Source organism: Copadichromis virginalis, linkage group LG8 (assembly GCF_057382275.1).
Source record: "Copadichromis virginalis isolate Kocher_CV1m ecotype Utaka linkage group LG8, C_Virginalis_male_GT1.1, whole genome shotgun sequence".
Lineage (NCBI taxonomy): Eukaryota > Metazoa > Chordata > Actinopteri > Cichliformes > Cichlidae > Copadichromis > Copadichromis virginalis.
Window position 1 is genome coordinate 12,277,848 of NC_140625.1, and position 22,121 is coordinate 12,299,968.

The 22,121-nt window shown below is 42.2% G+C and overlaps 1 protein-coding gene across 3 annotated transcripts in view; it reads right to left on the reverse strand.

The window, feature by feature from the left end:
* Positions 1-9,538: 9,538 nt before the first annotated feature.
* bahcc1b (BAH domain and coiled-coil containing 1b) overlaps positions 9,539-22,121 on the reverse strand; it is a 63,124-nt gene continuing 50,541 nt past the window's right edge. For all 3 annotated transcript variants that reach the window (XM_085465789.1, XM_085465790.1, XM_085465791.1), the window contains 11 exons: positions 21,161-21,325; positions 20,367-20,611; positions 18,552-18,714; positions 18,236-18,353; positions 17,708-17,783; positions 17,509-17,617; positions 17,303-17,419; positions 16,607-16,735; positions 14,634-16,075; positions 12,725-12,961; positions 9,539-12,244 (listed from right to left, as the gene is read on the reverse strand). In XM_085465789.1, coding sequence (XP_085321915.1) covers positions 12,035-12,244; positions 12,725-12,961; positions 14,634-16,075; positions 16,607-16,735; positions 17,303-17,419; positions 17,509-17,617; positions 17,708-17,783; positions 18,236-18,353; positions 18,552-18,714; positions 20,367-20,611; positions 21,161-21,325 — 3,011 coding nt within the window. In that variant the 3' untranslated portion in view covers positions 9,539-12,034. The remainder of the gene's footprint in view (positions 12,245-12,724; positions 12,962-14,633; positions 16,076-16,606; positions 16,736-17,302; positions 17,420-17,508; positions 17,618-17,707; positions 17,784-18,235; positions 18,354-18,551; positions 18,715-20,366; positions 20,612-21,160; positions 21,326-22,121) is intronic.

Here is a 22,121-nt window from a genome sequence, read left to right on the forward strand (position 1 = left end):
AGGGGGCTGTACTACCATATGCATGCTCCCAAACACACACTTAGGCTTACACACATGCAAGTATAGCTAGATAAATAAAGACTGACAGGACTCAGAGTAGTTCAGACAGCAGTGACAAAGACAGACTTGTGCCAATGTTCATACATATCATTTATTGTTTTGATGCAAACATTTCCTCCAGAAAGGAGACTTTAAAACATAAAAACAAAATTTACTTTTAATTAAACTCTATATTACCATATCCTAATTATAAGGTAATATGCGGTAATTTCCGGTACTTCCCGACTTTTGGGATAAATAAAGAACTTCTTATCTTTCTCATGTTATCTTATTGTAACATTAATATTTTAACATTTACCCCAATCTAATCCGAACATTACCATACCCTGAGGTCTTGAGGTAATCATATCCAACTGTAATGTAACCATGGGTATAGGCCTACACTATGCACCTCTGAATCAAAGTGTTTAGTCTGCGCAGGTTTCTTTATTTTGATAACCCACCCGATGCTGTGTCCTGTGTCTGCGCCTCTTTTTGATTGCTAACAGTTGCTTCTAGTTTCTGGGAACGATGACGGCTTGCCTGCGAATGCTTGTCCCTTTACTCTCTGAGCTGTAGTAAATGGACTGATTCTTATATAGCGCTTTTCTACTCTCCCAGAGTACTCAAAGCGCTCTATACAACATGTCTCATTCACCCAATCACACCCATTCTCACAAGCACTTTATCTATACATAGTGCTTTCTAAGTACATTCACACACATTCATACTCCGATGGATGCATCGGAGAGCAAGTTGGGGTTAGTATCTTGCCCAAGGATACGTGACATGCAGACTGGAGGAGCCAGGGATCGAACCACCAACCTTCCGATCAGTAGGTGACCAGCTCTACCTCCTGAGCTACAGCCACCCAGTTGAAGGTTGTAGTGAAAGTTGAAAAAGTGAAACATAGATTGGACATGGAAAAAATCAACTTCAAACTGAAAGTTCTACCTTACTGCTCAAACAGAGGTATTTTAAATTATGCAATTTTTACTTTGCAGGTGAGAGGTCTCCATTTTTGGTTTGCTTTTCTTTACCACTTAGCGAGTAGTCGGCAAAGGTTTGCAACTGAGCCGCCCTAAATGCAAACTATGGGTTACAAAGCACCAAAGCAAGCAAAGTTTTCATTGCAGCACAGAATACACAATATGTATCTCTAAGGTTACGTTCACACTGCAGGTCTTAATGCTCAATTCCGATTTTTTGATCAAATCCGATTTTTTTGTCTGCTTGTTCACACTACAAATAAAATGTGACAGCAAACGCGCTCTAGTGTGAACCCACAAAGCGGCCCGCATGCGCAAAAGAAGACGTCACACACAACGCACTCTGTTTAGACCCAGACCAAACAGTATTGTTTGACTGTTTCTGACTTTACGTTTCCCAGTTTTGCTTTAAGTTATAAAGTTATTTTGTTATTTACAAATGGCCAAATAATGATCCTTATTGCTGTTTTAGAGCGGAGCGGTGCTTCAAAGGATAGTTGCAGATTTCTGTCAGAATCTGCAGATTATACAGTACAAATAAAATGTTCACGTTTCTCCAACGTTGTCTTCCCAACAGTTTCACTGACATCTACACTGGATGGCCAGGAAGCGTTCACGATGTCTTCTCAGGCGCTTCTCCGGCGCTGATAATTGGCGTCTGTCTTGTGTCAGTGACGTAAAAGACGGATGTAATGCGACTTGACCGTTCAAACAGCAGTCGCTTTCTAAAACATCGGATATGTATCGGATTCAGTACCACATACAAAAGTGATCCAGATCGGATTTGAAAATATCGGATTTGTGCCGTTCACACTGTCATACCATGATCAGATATGGGTCACATAGGGTCAAAAAAATGCGCTTTCGCCTGCAGTGTGAACGTAGCCTAAGTGGTCAATTTCATGCTAACAACTGTGAGCAAGCTTTCAGAAAAACCGCCTAAAAACTGTGCCAGAATGCACAGGCATATTTGAATAAGCCTTTATCAATTAATTGATTGATTGATTTCACAGCAACTGCCAGCAAACTCCAGCAACTACTTGCAACTGTCTGGGGAAATACCCATTTTTCCCTCATGACTGGTGGTTGCCAGATGGTCACTAAGTGGTCTCTTGGCCCATGTGGCCCTGACACAAACATAGCCGTACCTTGCCTAACCTGGAAGTTCTCCGGATAATATTTGATGTTTTATTCATATAGCACACAAGTGTATAAAATGGACAGGCTAGGAATCAGATCAGTCTTTGTTTTTCTATTGCTTTCTCTCACATAGTCACGCACAGGCACACATACACTTGAAACTCTGGCACCTGAGGAGAGTGCCCTGACTGTGCTGACATGTGGGAGCAGTTACTGCAAGGAGACACTGCCAAGACCGCTCTGGGTGGGGCAAACAGCTGCCAGGGGTACACACACACACACACACACACACACACACACACACTAATCCAAAACCTTCAGTCTTATTCACACACATACTTTTTACTTTCACTACTGCAAGAACGCAACCACAAATTCTCCATACAGCTTCCTCAAACACACACACATAATTCTCACATAATCCTCCTCAGTCTCCCATTGTCATGCAAACACTCACGCACGCACACACACTTTGCTGAGTCAACACGGATAACAAAAAGACCAAAATATAAGCAGGGTTTCCGGGGCCTGTCTTGATTCCTGTTGTCTGACATATAGGAGGCTTAACTGTTCCATTGATTTTGTACTGTATGTTCCTGGTGGTTCGGCCCTGCTCACTCAGTGTGGCGTCTTAATCTCTCAGGATTGTTGTCAGTTGATGAATTGTCATTTATACAGACAGAGAAGAACAGATCTCATCTTTGGGGACCACAAGCGTGAGTTTTAAAACACACAAAGGCAGTTGTCTTTTATGACTCTTACTCTTCGTGCATCTCTCAGCCTTTCATATATTCAGAGTGTGTGGTTTTTTTTAAAATATGAAGCAGGCTCATCAGGGCTAATTCCAGTGCACAAATTATTACATTTACCAATTAAAATCTAAATTGTTTATTCATTTTCAGTCACTTATCACCATGGTAACTACATCTAGACACCATCTCTGTTTATTATTATTATCAATATTTGTACCTGGCTCATCTTGGGATTTCTAATAACTACAGAGTTTCTATGTGTTCTTAATTGCTTTCAAATCTCCCATATGTGTAAATTGGAAAGAAAAAAAGAATCTACCCCAAATTGCCTTTCACATTTTACCAGATATCTGGTGATATTATTTTTGTGTCTCAGTAATTAGAGCTTCTTAAAAAGAGAGAGCACGAAAAAAATTGCCTTGGTTTTCAAAATGTGTTTTTTCTTTCCTACGTGGGATGAGAATGACAAGCTGACTTCTATAAGTAACTGCAGGCAGCTTTTCAAGCTAGTCAACAGAGGAAGCCTGTTGTAAGTTACGTATATTAGGAAGCATGTTTTCTGCGTTTTTTACAGGAGAAGATAATAAAAAATATTATTAATAATAAAAACTATTAAGACGACAGATGCCTCAGTCATTCTTCTAAATACAAAGCAGCACCCAGGGGGCCTTTAGCTTAAAGACTAGAGGGTTGAATAAGTAGCTTGTCTTAAATTCTACCCCATCACCTCTGAACCTCATTAACTAAAATAATTTGTTAGGTTTGGAGTTAGACAAACTCTAGCACTCCCACAAACACTAAGCTGGTTAAGGAGTTAGGAAAATGGATCAGTGGTTGGGCCCGTTGATCCTGGCCAACCAGTATGCTCACTCATCATAAGGGAAGAATAGACATTTCCCAGTGGGGCGCGAGTGGTTTGTGAAAGCTGCTGTATTTCCATACACAACTTAAAGCTACAGCAGTTTTCTCATCAGTCTAAATTTACACACAGAACAACAGCAGCATATAATTTAACCTCCCATAATTCCCCAGATATCCTGACATATGACATAAAACAAGTGGCCTTTTAAGAAACAGTTTCACACAGAAGCGATATGGACTTGTGAGCACGCCACACGTCGATGAAAACTGTTACAGTGATCCTGTGATATAGTATCCATTTAATATGGAATATTGTTTTAAAAAAACCCGATGAAATGTTAGGAAATGGGACCCGACTGTCTGCCTGTTGCATCAATTCACATTTCAAGTGGTGATAGAAGCATGTGAGGTGATAAATCCTCCAACACTGCCACACAGTTCAGGTTTCGCTTTAATTTACTGTACGTGTTACGTCCAGATAGGTGTAATGTTACAGGTATTTTGATGACCCCCACAGTGTAGCTGACAACAGCTCAAGAGGAAAGAACATACAGGCCTGTTTGCGATATGTATATGTGCGTGTGTGTGTGTGCATGTGGGTGGGTGGGTTTACACTAGTTGTTTAATATAAATACACTGTATATATCTTTTCTCCTGCTGTCGCTGGGGTAGAGTTGGCAGGTTTGGCAATCGAGTGTGCCTCTCTTTCACAAACACACACAGATACGTGTAAATTCTTGCCTGCATCAAGATCCTATCATAAATATCACACACACATTCCCGCACTGCTGCTATCAGGTGTCTGCAGATCGGGTTGCTGTGTCCACTAAGACTTTACAAGATGTTTGACCTATTCTGATTGTCGGGGCAGGCGGCCACAAGTCAGCCAAGTCTCCTCTACTATTCCAAATATCAAATACCAGCATCAGTGATAACCGCCAGAACTAGTCTAAGCAATGTACAGCGTGTGCGTGTATGTGTGTGGAGTCTGTTTTAGCTTCATTACAGAAAGCAAACCATTACTTTTCCTGTGGTTTAATAGTGAAATAAGGACATCATGAAAGAAGTTTGGCACTATGTCACCCTGAGACAGCATCCTGGCTGCAAAATCATCCTGATCCTCGCCTCTTCCTCAGCCCCTCTTTCCTCTTTTTTCTTCTCCTTTCGTCACTGTTCTCTTCTTTCTACTCTTGTCACTCTTTTCCCTGCTTCACTGTGTACACAATGTTTGTAATGATAAAGGATTTAACCTTGACATGGAACGGTGTATCAGAAAATACAAATTGATTAAATTGGTCATTTTAATGCAGTTATTTTGAGCAGAATTTTCTCAATTAACTCATATTGTGCTCAAATAAATAACAGTTGCTTTAATGCGTTTTGCATTGCACCATTGAATCACCCCATAAACATTATTTTAGGAGTAATTTATTTTTTCTTGTTACCTTTATCATTCAGACAAAGAAGAAAACAAAATATATTTAAAGACGTCAGCCTTTAATATGCCACATGTAACAATGATTGCTTTGACAAACCACAGCTTTCACAAACAGCAAGACAAACATGTGTAAAATATGCTTTTCTCACCAGTGGCAGCTTTGATACGTCAGCTCTTCATGCTGTCTCTCATTACCAGCTGCAGATTTTATTCTTGGACTCTACCTTTTCTATCTTTTACACGATTCGCAGTTCAAAACAAACCTGATCTTTGGCGCAGCCCTTCAGTTCATCCTCTTTTAAACAATATGTGTTAACACGAATGTGTTAGCTTTTGTCACTTTAAGCCAGGCATTTTACATCCTGGGCCACATACAGCCCACTTTGATTAGAAGTGGGCTGGACCAGTGAAACTCCCCTTTCTGTAAGTGTAAAGAAGTTTAGCCACACATTTAACCCTTGAGGTGTTTTAATATGAAAGAATTGATATTTAAACAATACATGTCAGTTTTTCTACAAAGAAAAGGAAAGCTGCTGTAGTAAACAAAATACGTCTGTCAGCATGACTGTTCTGGCTTTAGTTTTAAGAAATAAATTAGTAAAAATAACAGAAGAAGTTCTGTTAGATCATCATTAACTAAGACTGTTCTGTGATAAATGTGTATTTTATTTAATAATTGAAAGATAATATCCTTTCTTTCTTTTATTTTCTTTGTTATTAAGTGAACCCATAGTAAAAATCATTCAAATCGGACCTCTCTGTCATTTCATTGTTTAGTTCTCATTTACTTTGGTGTATGAAGGAGATGAATTCCCATGGAGGAGATATTAATTAGTAGAAAAGTTGTAAACCTTGTGAAAATACAGGTAAATGTCCAAAATGTACGTCTTCCTTCAAATTTTCCAAAGCTGTTGAATCATCCAGATTCGAGTGTTTGGTGGGCCAAGTCTGGCTACCCGGCCTTTTGTTTGACATCACTGCTTTAAGCTAACGTTCTCCTAAGTTTCTAAATTGGAAAACCTCCTGATTTTGAAGGGCAGAAGAAAGGAACAGCAGGTGAGTGGGGCTCTGAGCTCACAGGCAGAGCTCTGTGCTCGAGATTACCATATCGAGGAGATACACTCTCAGTATAACAGTATATTTAGAGCAGTAGGAACCTTCCACTTTTGGCTCACAGGAATTTATTGTAGTTGTACTGACATCTTTATTTAACATTTTGACCATGTTTAATAGCAGGGCCAACTGTTATAACAATACATATCCATCTATCTTCTTATCCAGTTCACGGTTACAGAGAGGCTGGAGCCAAAATTTCACAAGGTTAAAGGAAGAGTACAGCATGGACAGGTTACCAATCTTGTCATGGTTCTTCTCTATCCTCAGGTTCTGCTTCTTTCACTTTCACTGCTACTCAGTGTTCTAATTCAGTAATATTGGTCTCTTAGTTTAACACCGTGTTGTTCGCTAACTCGTACGTTCCTGACCCGTTTGGGGATTCTGCTTTTGGTTAAACTTTACTGACCCCTCCTCTCCCTAACAAAGAAACACGAGCCTGTTGAAGAAAAGGGAATCATTCCCAGCAAGTATCTGCAGAAAATATTTGCAGTTCTACCCATGAAAGCAACCGCAACCGTCCGGTGCCTGCAACCTGAGAGAACAATGAACACTTACCTGTCATACCACATTTAACTCGACTTGAACCTGCAAAAAGAAAGAAAACCTTTGTTTGAACAACACTTTTAGCAGCATTCAAAAGCGTTAATTAAAGACTTTTTCTAGCTGTTTTTGGACTAAAGGAAGCTAGAGAACCGAGCCACATTAGGTCTACTTTAATGATCTAATGATGATAGAATAATCTAATGGCCAAGTGTAGATGTCTTAAAAGTCTTAAAAGTATAAAAACAGTGTATTTTGTGTACAGAATACACTGTTTATTATGATCCCCGAACAGTAATGCAGAATGGCAGCTATAAAATTAATGCCCAGTTCTCTGAGGAACTGACACCAAATCCTGATATTTACTGCCTTAAACCTGTCAAATATTTTTACTCATATGTTAAGCTGAAAACATGGCCGTATCATTGACACTTGGCCAGTTATCTGTGGGAATTCAGAAGAAAGTACAAGCCTAATGTTTTCCTTTAAATATTCCATGTAATGGTCCAGAGTCAAGTCATAAAACTGGGGGAAATGGAACAGTGGACGCTTGTTGGTGTTGTAATGTAGGAAGACATGGACATGACTTCCACACTGCCAAGAATCCATGATTTATGTAAGCCTTCCATCTGTTTCCACAGAATACGTTGCACAACTACAAATGAGTCAGGCTGGCTATAGGGACATCTACAGTATCACACACACACACACACACACACACACACACACACACACACACACACACACACACACACACACACACACACACACACACACACACAGATAGTAAGATGGATCATTGTGACGAGCTCTCTGTGGCTCAGATGAACGATGGATGAGGTGATGCAGAGAAGCCGCTGATCTCCTTACTCCCACACTGAGTGACCTGAATATACACAAGCTCGCACACGCATATAAAACTTCACGCACACATACACGTACCAACTATCTGCACACACATGCAGCATCCCGCTGCAGCTGACAGCCATTCATTCACTCTGGTGACATGCTCGGGCTATATCTAAATAGAGGGCTTTCTCTGGATTGGACCCACCCATCCCCCACCTCCTGGCATCACACACACATGCATACACACATATGCATCTTAGGTACACACTTTTCCTGTATCAGTCTGCCAAATTTCGCTGTTTCTCAACTCAGTGGATTGCTGAGGTGAGCATGCTTCAGATGTTGTGCCTTTGCACAAACCTACACCTGAAAACAGAGATATGCAACGAAAACTGCCACACCTTTCTATGACACCTTGACCCATTGCACACGCGCTCGCGCACACACACACACGCACACACACACACACACACACACACACACACACACACACACACACACACACACACACACACACACACAAGTCAGCTTTCAGCATGTTTGCTCTAACAATGTGAAAGCCCTCTCTCATTAACCCAAAGGGCACCCGAGCCTCCCATTGTGGCCCTATCTCCTGCAGCATTCTGGGTAAAGTAGTTTAACAATGTCAACCAGATAAGCCCAGTGCAAACCTGCTGATAAGGAGTCAAAGACTGCACTTAACGTGTGTGTGTTTTGAAGGCGTCGGTTGATTGAGTGGCCGATGAGGAGGATGTAAAAGACCAACAGTAAGCAGAAAGGGAGCATGTGTGTGTGTGTGGTGGGAGTACTGTTTCATATCTTTGTAATAACAAGTCAAACTGCCGAAACAGCTAAATGCAAAAGACAAAAGAAACGCAAATATGCACACATACCACTGGCCCCTATTTGAATGTGGGTATGTATGGCCAAGGACCATGAGTAAAGTTGTTATGTATTGACAAGCAAAACAGACGCTGGCCCGAGTTTTAAAATGGAAAAAACTGTGAAGGAGGGGCTGCCATTTAAAAAAAACAAAAAAACAAACCACAGCTCAGAGTAGAAAAAGTTTATGACCGATGTTCAAGGCAATGCAAGGGGCCACAAGGCAACTGGATTGTAATTTGAGGTCAAAGGTAAAGTAGAAGTTTGCCGTGAGCGGCATAACAAAAGGCTCAATGCGATACAAAAGGTGTGAATATGTTGCAGGAAGTCTTGAATAAAGCACCAGCAAATTTGCAAACTTTGGCCCAGGCAGTCCACAGCCTGCAGGGGGGATATAATCTCAACTGTTCTTGGGTAATACACACACACACTAGCAGAAAACCCATGCAGTGCAGGAATGCACTGACATAATTTATTTATAGTGGTTTATAGACTCTCACATGAGCTGTGTGCTAGCACAAAAATGCAGAGTGCAGATTTGAAATCTTTGCCAGCTGAAATCTGATATCCTCCCTTTGTTCTCTTAATGATCCTGTTCTGTTTTTTTATTATTCTGAATACCTGACCCACCTGTAGAGCCTGCAGAGACTTTATCCCGTCGTCTCTCATGAAACACCCTAAGATACAGTTGCCCTTTCTCTCCCCATTCTTCCTCCTCTATCGGCTACAGCTATAGTTTCAAATTGCTTCCTCCTCTCGTGTTCCCCCACCTACTCGCCTCCTCATTCTTGCTTTCTTCTGCGGTCCATTTTCTTACAGCAGACAAATGATCGGCATTGATGATCACTGGGAGGTATTCAACGAGCTCACAGCCAACAGTAAGGTGGAGGGAGGGCGTGGAGTGGGGAAAGAAACAACTGACATGCTTTTATTTTGTAAGAATTCTTCTTTTTTTTTAATGAAACACAAAAAAGGCAATAAAATTAAGATAAATATTTTTTTTTCTTTTTGTACATGAGGAAATATTTAAGTTATATTTCCATAGCATGACTGAAATCACATAATATATTTTAGTAGGCAATCTCAACCATACAAAACAGGTTCCAGTGGGTCTATAAAAAGAAAGAACAAAAACAAAAGTTGCTTCTGTCAAAATGTGATGTTTAGAACTGAATCCAGTGTTTCTTAAAGAAAAGCTTTAAATCTCTCTTTTTTCATTTTTTTTAAAATTAAAGACCCATAAAAGTAATATTTCCAAACTGAGTTTCACATTAGTTTCCATTTAAAGCTTTTGCTTTGCAGTGTAACAGGAACAATGTTGTTAAAAGTCAGTTAAAAAAAAAAAGGAGGGGGGGGGGGGTTGCATTCATGTTCTTCCCCCTTTACATCCGACACACAGACAGCCAGCACAGGCTTGCATAAACAAGAACAGAATGGTAAATGACGAAAACAAACAAACATAAAAAGACAAAAGACAACACACACACGCCCACACACACCCACACACACACACATATAGACATTTTTTGGCAAAGCAGGAATAAAAGTGACAAGAAGCATAAGTCATGATTGGATCCTTGTTTTTTTTGTTTTTTTTGTCCCTCGGCATTGTCCGATTGATTGGCTCTGATTGTCCTTCACAGTCACGTGACGCCATTTCTGGTTGCCATTGAGACCTCAAGTGCATCAGCCGGGCGGTGTGCAGACAATGTTGCTGCAACAGGGGCCGTCATAGCAACGCCGGATGTACGCGAGCGGACAACAAGAGGGAACTCTGTCGAATACCTCGGTGATTGCAGAGGTCCCAGATTCAGATTTGATTGAGCGTCTTTCATAAAATTGTTTCTTTCTTCCTTTTTTCCTCCTTCTTCTAATGTGGTGAAGCGTAAACTCACAGGTGCTTTGGTATGTTTCTTTTTGCTGCCGGATAAATATCTACATTTTATAATACAGGCTAGAATAGATACAGAAGATTCTTTCAGGATCGCAGAACAGCAGAAAGTCAGCTTGCTTTTTCCAGTATTTGTAAAAAAAAAAAATTAAATACAAATGAAAAACAAAACAAAACAAGGAAATGCACATTCTTAACCTAACGGAGTAAAATATAAAGAGAAAAAAGAAAGAAAGAACTGGACACAAGTAGAAAGAGCTTTTTTGTCTGATTACATTATAAAAAAAATTTCCCAAATACCCTTTCTACATATTTACCCTTTGCCTAAAGCAGAGGCTACAACCACAAAGTCATCACATCAGTCATACAGTCTGATGTCCAATCCAAACATCTGATACTGTTCAGTGCATTGAGAGCGAAGAAACCTCTGCTAGAGGCTGACATCCCTCCCCACCCCCCGCCCACCCCAGACTCACCCACACACCCTAAAAAAATCTAAATAAAATAATCTTCTCTGCAAAAAGAAAAACAAGAAATAAGAACAAATATATACTATTTACATCATGTAATCCTTCCCATAATGCTGTACAAAGCGCAGGCGCGCTCTCACGCACACATATGAACGCACACCCAACATGCACGCACAGTTCAAATAAACAATCCAACTACCTGTACATGTGTCTCCGCACCCGAGCAGGGGCATGCGAGAGAGAGAGGTATTGATGTGTATGGCTTGAAAAGAGCAAAAAAATTTAATGTTGTGTTTCAGTCGCAAAGACTGAAAACTGCACGTTTAATAGTACTGGGCTGATTAATATTCAGAGGCATGCCCACCCGTGTGCCATGACGTCGACATCTTTGCTGTATGAGCACACCCGTCCATGACCACACACACACACACATACGCACGCACACGCGCACACACGTACAGTATAAACACACGCTAAAGCACTATTTACTTAGAGCTAATTATATGTCAAACAGGGTCATCGCAGCCACTCTGCAAACACAAATACGCACATTTAAACACACAGTCCAAACTACAGTGTTTATTGGTCCTGTTGGATATCTTTCAATCTCCGCGTTGTAGTTACACTACCAGTATAAGACCATTAAAACCATCCAAACCAGTGTGGTTTACAGCATGTCTCTCCTTAGCAGACGCTCTCTGCTGCTCTCTTTGTTTCAGGAAGCCAAGTCTCCGTTATGCCTCCAGAAATACTACACTCCAAAGTGCTCATGTCCTTGGTTTTTCTACTTGTTTTGCAGCGATCTCGCCACAATTACAAGATGCTCTGATAAAGTGGTTAAATTTGACGTCGATCAGATTTTTCCTCGGAACAAACCAGTCTCCTCTTAAGTGCCAGTGTTGCCAGGCTTTATCTGGCGGGCTAGCGCCTTTTCTCGTGTAAATCAGTAACCAAAGCCCTCCGTTCTTTGTCCTGATTTGTCTTTGTCCCCCTGTTGTCTTCTGAAGAACCATCCTGGAAACTCCGGAGACAAGGTCAGTTTTCTGATTTCTTCCTAGCTGGTGGTGCTAGGACACAATAGCCATGCCATCTGCACTGACCAGCTGGCCTGTAGTTGGTTCATAAGTTCCGGCCAGATAGAAGAGGTCATTAGCCGTGGTACCCGGCTTGTGTTCGCGCATCAGGTGATCATACTCAGCCTTACTGACCACCTGACACCGATGGGAAATTGTCTGCACATCGTTCTCATCCTCGTGGCTCGACTGATACAAGGCATTCTGGAAGAGAGACAATCGGAAGAATAGAATAATGTCATATTTAAACAGATTTTCATGCTTTTTGTTGTGTGTTTTTGTTGTTGTAGTGTTTTCACTCCTACAAATACCTTTTTGATTGTGGGGTTTTCAATGAGAAAATTTGAGGTTTTGAAAGTGTTCATGGTAGTTTTGTCTTTGCTCATACAATATATGCTCCTGCTCAGTCTAAACATCTTGCTTTTTCTTCTTTATTCCAAATAAACCATTTCTTTTCCAGAAATATAAAATGCACGACTATGTAAAGCTTAGATTAATCTTGAGTCACCGTACGCTTAGTTTTTAGAGATCTGCAAATATTAATAGCTTTATGATCTAAGTGGAAGTTCAATCATCTGGGGGTACGGAATAAAAAGAAGTAATATATGCTCATGAAAACTTCACAGTCTTGTTAATTTGGCCATTTCCCTTCCAGAAATTCTGCATGCACTTCCCACTTTTTACCTTGCCGTCACGGTGTCGCTTCCCCAGGCGAGTCTCCTCTGGGTGGTAGAACCACTTGACCCTGACCACCATACTGGAGCTCCATGACTCCCAGAGGCTCTCCACTCTGCCCACATAGGGCAGCTGGGGCCGGCCGGGTGACAAGAACACAGCGCAGTCCCCGACACGCACTGTTTCTTTGCCCCGCACAATGGCCTTGTAGAAAAGCTTGCGGGCTTTACCCTTCAGACCTCTCCTCTGTGAAGGAAAGAGAAAACAGCACTCAGTTGATTTAGACAGTTTCTACAGTTTGTTTCATCACCAGAGCAGACTAGGGCAAGGTTCAGTATAATTTACCAATCCAACAAAATCTGTGCAACACAAAAGAAAAAAAGAAAAAAAAAAGAAAAGAGAAAAAAACCCAGCCCAGTCAGCTTCATTTTTTTAGTATAATCTTAAGGTATGGATATTTCTATCTTCAATAATCTATATTTGGCAACGTGGCTTTGTTTTGGGACCATCCGAAGCTGGATGTGGGAAAAGTGGCAGTAAGAAAAAGAAGAATCAATGACATCAGTGACAACAATGATAAAGTCAAATACAACACGAAAGGAAAAGCTAGGATACAGATGGGCTGCAAGGTGGCTTGCAGATGCACACCAGCTGCAAACAGACAAAAGCAAATGAAATGCACCATTCAAACCATTGAGCTGAACTTGAATTAATTCTATGCTCGGTCAACTCCACATTTTTAAGGTTTTTGTAAGCTTTTGTGTTTTGTTTTGTTTTTTTTTTGTTTTTTTTACATTTTCTATTTACTAGTGTGTGTTTTTCTCAGGGCCACCATAATGTATTCATCTAACATACTTTTAGTGGATGATTTCCAGCACCTAACATTTACAATAACACCAGTAATCCTCTCTGATAAAGCAATAATACTGAATCTTATGCACAAGTTGAGTAATGTACCTATATTTGTGCTGCACCTTTTGATTTACTGACCGAAGGGTCAGTTTCTTTTCGAGCTGCACGTCTCAGACGACAGATGTAGTGGTGTTTACTAAGCAAACAGCGTGATAGGATGAAAGAAGAGAATGGCAGCGGTTGTTCAAAAGGTTTTGTTCTGTTATCTCGGGACTGCAACTTAATAAACTGGATAACAATTTCACAGATTAAGCACACCAACTAAGATAGATTGCTAATGTGTACAAAGTCTGAAGCAGAATACGCAATCTGAGATAGACCATATTTGATCATCGCATTTACCGTGTGTAATCAAGGTATGACACGGCAGAAACTGGAGCAACAATCAGTAACCTACTTAGATCGGAGGACTCAAGTAGGATACTGATACTCGACAAGTCTGGCAAGACCCCTTTAGTCAATATATGGTTGACTGATGAGGTTTATTTTGGTGGTGTGACTCTGGCCTTTCATTTGCTTATATGGAAGGTCAAAATGCTGGAAAAGCAGCAGAACTGAGCAAGCATCAGTGACAACAGACAAAGCTGAAGTCAGAAACACCAAGAACATCGTGAAATATAGGATCTCGGCTAGAGGTCGGTTGCCAAGCTACTTGCAGAACAAATGTATGAGCCTTATGCAGGTTAAATAGCACCGTATACGATTTTCCAGCAGGACTCACAGACACATATGGACTGAGCCAGCAGGTTTAGATCAGCTGATTTTGTAAAAGCAATAAAAGCAAAATAATATATTTGCATTATGAAACAAATGACTTAGAGAACGTAATTAGAAATCAAAGCTGCTCGGAAATTCTCACAATGACAAAAAAGCTGAAACAGTGCCAAAAAACAGTCTGGGAACACAATAGACTAATCAATAAACACTGATTACTCACAAATAGCCATCTCTTAAGCCTTGTTAAACACTGATAAAAAGTAGTCAAATACTACACAAATCTTCTTACCTGTGTGGGGTTGCCGGACCATTTCCAGAGCTGGCGTCCAGGCAGTAGAGGAGCCATGTTGGGCAGGGGCTCGGGTGAAGACATCCTCTGCTTCTTAGCTGTTGCCGGGTCCTTAGAGGCAGGTTTCAGCTGCTGGCGGCCAGCACTGCTTTGACTGTGATGGTGGGTATTGGGACCATCCTTCCTCTTTAACTGGTTCTTAGCTGTGCTGCTGCTGTTACTCATCATACTTCCTTTTGATACGTAGTCCTTTCTGTCTTCTACTCTGTCGGCTCTCATCTTTGAGCTCATGGCCATGTTGGCTTTTGTCACATAGCCATGAGCTGGAGATGAAGAAGATGGAGAGGAGTTGGAGGTGGCAAGATCAGGGCTCAGGAGATCAGAGTTCATGCTCTGTCTGTGCTTTTGTTTGTCCTGTTGGAGCAGTGCACGGCGCAGCAGCACGGAGGAGGACTCTTCATCAGAGGAGTAGGAGGAGTCATTGTCGGAGGAACAGAGGGATGAAGAGGAGATGGAGCCGGAAGAGGAAGAGGAGGAGGAAGATGATGAGAAACAGATGGCGTGACGAGACAGAAAACGACCACCCCGATGGGACGAGACAGTTCTTCTTCGTGTGTCAGGGTCTTGACCGTCATCCTCATCATCCTCATCCAGCTCCGAGTAAGAGCTTGGACAGTCACTCGGGTAGTCCAAACTGTAATCTCCGCCTTGAACTCCGAGACCAGCCGATAGAAGATCCTTTCTCAGATGTGGAACGCCTTTTACAGGAGCCTTAGAGCGGGCCCCGCCACTGTCTCTTTCCCCTCCTCCCTTCTTGCCATCTTTCACCAGCAGGGAGGGTTGGATGTATCGCAGCGGTGCCCCTGTGGAGGCGTGGCTCTTCCCTATTCTCACTGCAGCCCCCCCTAGTCGAAGCAAGGCTTTGCCATTCTTTGTTTTAGGAGAGGTCACTCCTTCGTGGTCTAACTTCACAAGAAAGTGTTTCCTGTCACGTTCACTCGCTGGCTTCCGGCTCCCAGCTGTCATACCCATGGTGACAGACGAGGAGCAAGAAGAAGACGAGGAGTCCCGGAGCCCCATGGAGGCTACTGCGTTAACTGGTCTCCCAGATCCAGAGTTTCCACCACTTCCAAAGGTAGAGTACCCATTAGCAATACTACTGAATGAGTCAACTTCAAAAGGAGAGCCAAAGATGCCTTTGATAGGGGTTGGTGGAGCCAAAGAGTGGGAGGAAGGCCGATGAAATAACCCCAAGTCTCGCTCTCTGATCTTTTTCTGGGTCTTACGGGACGTCCCATTGAAAAGGAAGAAATCCACTGGCGGTCTCTTCCTGGGAACGCACCAGTTCAGCATGGAAGAGCTGCCTTTTGTTATGGTGTCAGTCACTGATGTCGGTGTGCTGGTAGTCTTAGGCACCGAATGTATTTTCTTCGGTCTACCAACTGTAAAAGGAGCCAGCACCAGAGGGAAGTTAATATCAGTAGAAAATGTCAGGTCTAACGAACAAACTATGATTAATTGTGGAAGTAAGGGCTTTAGTGAAACTTAATATCTTTATCTCCTTCATCTTCACCTGCCTAAGTTTCAACATATCCATTACTCAAACTACAACAAACCTGGTAAACCTGTCTCTCCTCCCAGTTTTATTGTCACTCTTACTTTGAGATCAGTTACTTGTTTGTTGCTTAACTTCACAAAGGACACCGACGACATTTGATGAAATCATGATTTATGTAGATAGTCTACACTTAGGCAAAATGACAGGTGGCTAACTAGGAATGTAAATTTATGAGTCTTTGGGTATTGAACCTGCACTCTGAGCTCCTGATTATTAGCTGATAGTTGGAACAGTAAGAGGCTTTGCTTCGCATGTATGCATGTGGATCTGCACTTCTCAGGCAGTATATATGTTAAAGCCTAAGAGATATTCAGTCCCTACAGATTCAACTAAGCCTTCGTTCCTTTTGTCCTACCTGGTCTTTTTTCCTGAGGCCTTCCTTCTGACTCATTGGGTGGTTTTTCTGTGTCTTTCTTCTCCTGGGTGGAGCTTCGTCGACCTCGTCGTCCAGGAGAGATCAGAAGCGCTGGAGAGGGTTCAGCACCTGACAGAAAAGGGTTGATAAGTGATTTATACATATACATATATACATATATATATATATATAAAAACACCCAGCACGCCCCTGCAGGCGGTTTATCCTTCAAGCTCGGGTCCTCTACCAGAGGCCTGGGAGCTTGAGGGTCCTGCGCAGTATCTTAGCTGTTCCCAGGACTGCGCTCTTCTGGACAGAGATCTCCGATGTTGTTCCCGGGATCTGCTGGAGCCACTCGCCTAGCTTGGGAGTCACCGCACCTAGTGCTCCGATTACCACGGGGACCACCGTTACCTTCACCCTCCACATCCTCTCGAGCTCTTCTCTGAGCCCTTGGTATTTCTCCAGCTTCTCGTGTTCCTTCTTCCTGATATTGCTGTCATTCGGAACCGCTACATCGATCACTACGGCCGTCTTCTTCTGTTTGTTTATATGTTTATATATATATATATATATATATATATATATATATATATATATATATATATATATATATATATATATATATATATATATGTAATACACTTGTGCACTGCTTCTTTTTTCAATAACTCCTATAGTCAAAGCCATACTCACAGCGAATTTGGTATCCGGGGGGCAGAAGCCTGATGTTCACAAGGGAGATCCTTCCTCTGTCACCATCATCAAACTCCACCATCACACTGCCGTCCTTCTCCTCCTCACCTGGACCTCCTAATTGCCCAACACAGTAGGGAGAACATGGGTTGCTGGAAAGATTTGTTATTGCGTGCAGAGTGAGGCGATTGGCATGTGTAACTCACCTCGGTGGACGTAGCCAGGGTAGAGGCAACGGGAGCGCTCACTCCAGTAGGCACACACTCGCGTCCCTGCAGTCAGGATGGCCTCGGTCTGTGGCCTCACATCCAGCACCTGGTAAAGAGAGAAAAAAATTGCAAAACTTTTCAGATGAAGGTCATCACAAACCTGCAAACGTTATACAGGCTAAGGGGTCTCACTTACTGCTTCCTGTAGCAGTTGCTCCAGCGAGTATATCCTGGGGCGATTACCTCGTTCCCCTTCAATTACAACACTAAATCTAAAAAAAAAAATTAAAACATTGAAAAAAAACTGTAATTTTAATTTATGAGTTCCAATTTTTAACAGTTTTTATTGTTACATTTCAAAGCAGTCTTCTGGGAACCAAGAAAAGGGGTTTTGTCCTAAGGCTTTGCAATTATCTCAGCAACTTGTTTGTCAGGATTCTCACAGCTGCCAGGCATTTAAATATGCTCGGTTTTCGAGTGTTTTGAAAATCACACTCTTGCTGCTAAATGCCTTCTTGGTGATAAATTCCGCAGTTTTCGCCTCTCGAAAAACACTCCAGATCTCATGATTAATAAACAATTTATCAATCCCTCAAATAAAGATACCTGTATTTGAGGGATTGATATGTCACATTGTTGCATTGACAAGCACATTTGTGATAAAAACAAAAAAACAGAAAGTGGAAATGCCTTATGCACTACTAACAGGAAAATGGGGTCTTACATATCAGGCAGGTCCAAAGTTTGGACACAGGCGGCATACAGCAGCTCGTCCTCCTTGGAGATGAGGATCTTCAGTCCATCTACCAACATCTCTTTACTTAACACACAGTTTGGCAGAGCTATGGAGGGAGTAGAAAGATGGATTGAAGAAGAAAAAAGCTGAAATATACAAAATTTGAGCATGCACTGAGTGAGCTCGTCAGTTTCGGTGTAACGTGAGGAGATGGACGCAGGAGCAGACACGGAGCATTTGTGTGTGGTAAAGCAAGCCTGTGATTCTGTGTAATACTAAGTTATATGTCAGCGTTTATACTTACCAGGTATTCTGGAAGGCATGTTGGGAGGAAGATGAACCAGCAGCTTTTTGGCCTCCTCTTCTTCATCCTCCTCTCCCTCAGAGAAGCTACTCTCTTCATCCAAGCGAAAGCCATCATCAGCTGCGAAGCTTTGCAGAAGTCTGCTCACGGCATAACCCTTTTCCTAAAAGAGAAACCGGACATTACATCAGTGGTCAGAAAGCAGGATGTGGTAGTACACAAACTAATTATCAGTACACAGGACCTGCAGACAACTAAAAGAGTCGTTTCAGTCTGATGTAACTGATGTGGTTAATGCATCATTGGAAAGTAACCCCAGGCGTCAATGTCTTTTGTAATGTGATACATCATTAAAGCCTCAAGGATGTTGTTTGTTTTGTTTTGTTTTTCTTGGTTTATTTTTATTTAAATTTTTAGTTTTTACACTTGCCATTGTTTGTGCACAGGCGGCACATATTGCACATCCACCTTATTGATGGAGGACTCTTGACCTGAGGTGGACGTTCTCACCATCGCGTACGAACATAAACGCACACCAGATACTACCCATCTCCAGACCGGTTTCAGCTAGTTTATCCAAAGATGACAGATGACTGACGAAGTAAGTAAGCTCGCCCAACAGGTTTCTGCTTGTATTTAGGCTTTCCGAAGAAGAGCGTTCATAATATTTGACGTGTGTGTTAGGTTTTCCACATCAAGAGATCATATATTTTATTAATAGAAGTTTCGTCACCAGAGGGCATGGGTGACTATTTCCTTTTAACGCCGGTGATATGTGTGTGTTTGTGTGCCAGCACGCATGGGTGTGTGAAGCATTAAGGCCAATGATTATCTTTATATTCCTCTGTTTGGTTTGGAGTTATGTGTTTTTGGACATTCCCTTGCAATGACTCAAAGACTAAAGCAACCTGAGGGCATCTCACATTAAAGCGAAATGCGAGTGTCTCGCCAACCGCTGCTCGCACAGATAAAATGAGGCCAGCGGTCTGTTAGCACAGCCGGCGCGCCTGCAAACATGCACCTATAACGACAGCAAACGATGCATTTGCCACAGTGACTGATTTATAGCTGATGTTAAGCATCTGCCCGTATGGGAGCAGGAGTTATTGGTAGGCGCTGTCAGTGTTAATCTACGGGATTTTCAAGACTTCCTGGCAGGGTGTGGCTCACACCTAAACAAGCAAGGAGTGAACTTGCGGCGAGGGCTTTTCCTAATTCTTCTTCTCTCTTTCTCAGCTTTACTTTGCATGCAGTAGCCAAAGGGAGTAACCCTCTGAGTCACCTGCCCTCTTTTACTCACGGTAACCAGTTCCCCTTCTGCTTTGTTACTCAAAAATCATGTTTTATTTCTGCCTTGTTTAGGACTCTGTAACAGCTCAATGCTCACTATAAAACCTTTCCACCAAGCTTCTAAATGTGGCTATTGTATCTCACCTTTCCGTTCTCGAATCCTACTACTTTGTGTAGTGATCAGGGGAGACAAATAGTTGTAGAGCACATAAACTCTCTCTCCCTTAAATAAATAAACTTTGGGAGAGCATTTATTTGCACTGTCCTCAGAGCATCATATTAATTACAAATATTGCATGATTTCTTTCAAAGTACAGTTCCTATTCCGTGCAAGGGAGCAAATAACAAACGTTATCAGAAGCGGTCATGCAAAGTAAGTTGTAAAAAAAAATTTCAGAAGTGATGCTTTTTATCAGTGCCCTCTCTTTCCTCTGATCATTGCCACAGAGATGCACAGGTGTGGCAGTTGAGTGGGGGGATCCGAGGTTTGAATGTCAGTTTACACGTCGCTATCCAATGTCCCACCTTTCCACGAAAGCTCTGTCCTGCAGAGGTCTTCCTCTCATCTTTCTTGCTGATCCTCTTCGCCTCAGTCAGAGCTCTGTGGTTTTCATGGCTGTCGCCAAAACTGCAGCCCACTGGCAATACGCCCCAGCTGAGGGGAGATGCTCTGTTGGTCGGCAGGTGATCTGCACGACTCCTCTCTGTGTTGGCGAGGCCTGGCCTGAGGGGTGCTCTCCTTTGGTCCGTGGTGGGTAAGATCCCCATGCCTGAGGATGGAGACGAAAGCATCATGTAAATTAAAGATAGCGTGTTAAAACTGATATCAAGTTGATATGATCGGGTTATGGTTCTTTGTGAAAAAAGATACATTTTAGAAACATGCGTGTGAAGGGAAAAGAGGAGGAGACGACATGCAAAATAGATTGCAACTCTTCAGCTTCGCCGGACATCTGAAGAGAAAATAATGTTTTCCTCTGAATATGGGAGCAACATCACAATTTGCATGACCGTTAACAGCCAAAAACTACTCAAGTGAACGTTGTCATTCAAACCTGTTGACTTAGGAGAGGAAAGTTTCTGTCAGTTTTTCCTGTTACTGACACAATATGTTATAATCCTTGTGCATGCCTTTTCATTAACGCAACAGTGTGCAGTTCAAACAGATAACATGATATGTAAATGCCTGGTGTACCCAGTCTCTATTCATGGAATTTTTCTTATGGAAAAGTGTCCATTCAGAAAATAAACACAACCAGAAAAACGGAAGAAAGGAAATCTGTCTCCTGGAAATCTAAAGATATGTATAAACATCTCACCAAGAGGTCCTGGTCTCCTACTCCTGGCTTTCTGGTTTGTTTGCAGCTTGGAGGACTGTGATGAAAAAGATATGCCCCCAGCAGGGTTTGCAGGAGCTTCTTTAGAGGATGAGCTAATCTTGATGTCACCGGCTCCGTCTTCGCTGTCATAGCTGGCATCTTCCTCTGTGAAATTGTGAAATCACGACATCAGTATGAGAGTCAGAGCGCTTCAAGTCATTTATATGTAAACTCTGTTAACAGCCAAGGACTCACTCGATGAGATGCATCGACAGCGAGCTTTCGAGATTCCTTAACATTTTGGGCCTGCTGCTAAATGCGCGCATGTTCAAATGCCAAGCAAGTCAAATTTCTATGAGGGTCTATAAAAGTCGGGCATTTCGTCACAAATTAACTCTCAATGAGCAAACCTTCTTTAATGGCTAAACAATAATGCCCTGCTTGTTACTTAACTGCTGTGACAGGGAGCAAATGTTGACACACACACACACAACACACACACATACACAGATTGTTAATGGCAGCTGTGTCTCGCTGGCTGCAGGGGTCGCGTCGGGTGTTGACACATCTGACACACTTGTCACTTACATGGCATTCTCTTCAACGCTTTCCCTGACACACATACAAACACTGGCAAACACACACACACGCACAGATAGACACACACACAGATAGACACACACACAGACACACACACACTTAACTGAACCACAAATTCTTCATGCCAATAAGGCCACGGGGTCAGTGAAATTCTAGTGTTTTCCTCCATGTTATGTTGGTTTCATGGCGCACCCATCTCTCTGGCAAGCCGTTAAAAGTCAGGACGGGTGTCATTGTGTATCCTCAAGTCGAGGCACTTCAGTGTGGCCATTTTCACAAGGTTGGAGAGGTTAAGGAGAGATGGGAGGAGCTGGGTGTGACATTCTGAACGGGGAGGCCAGGGCAGGCTCACATTACCATA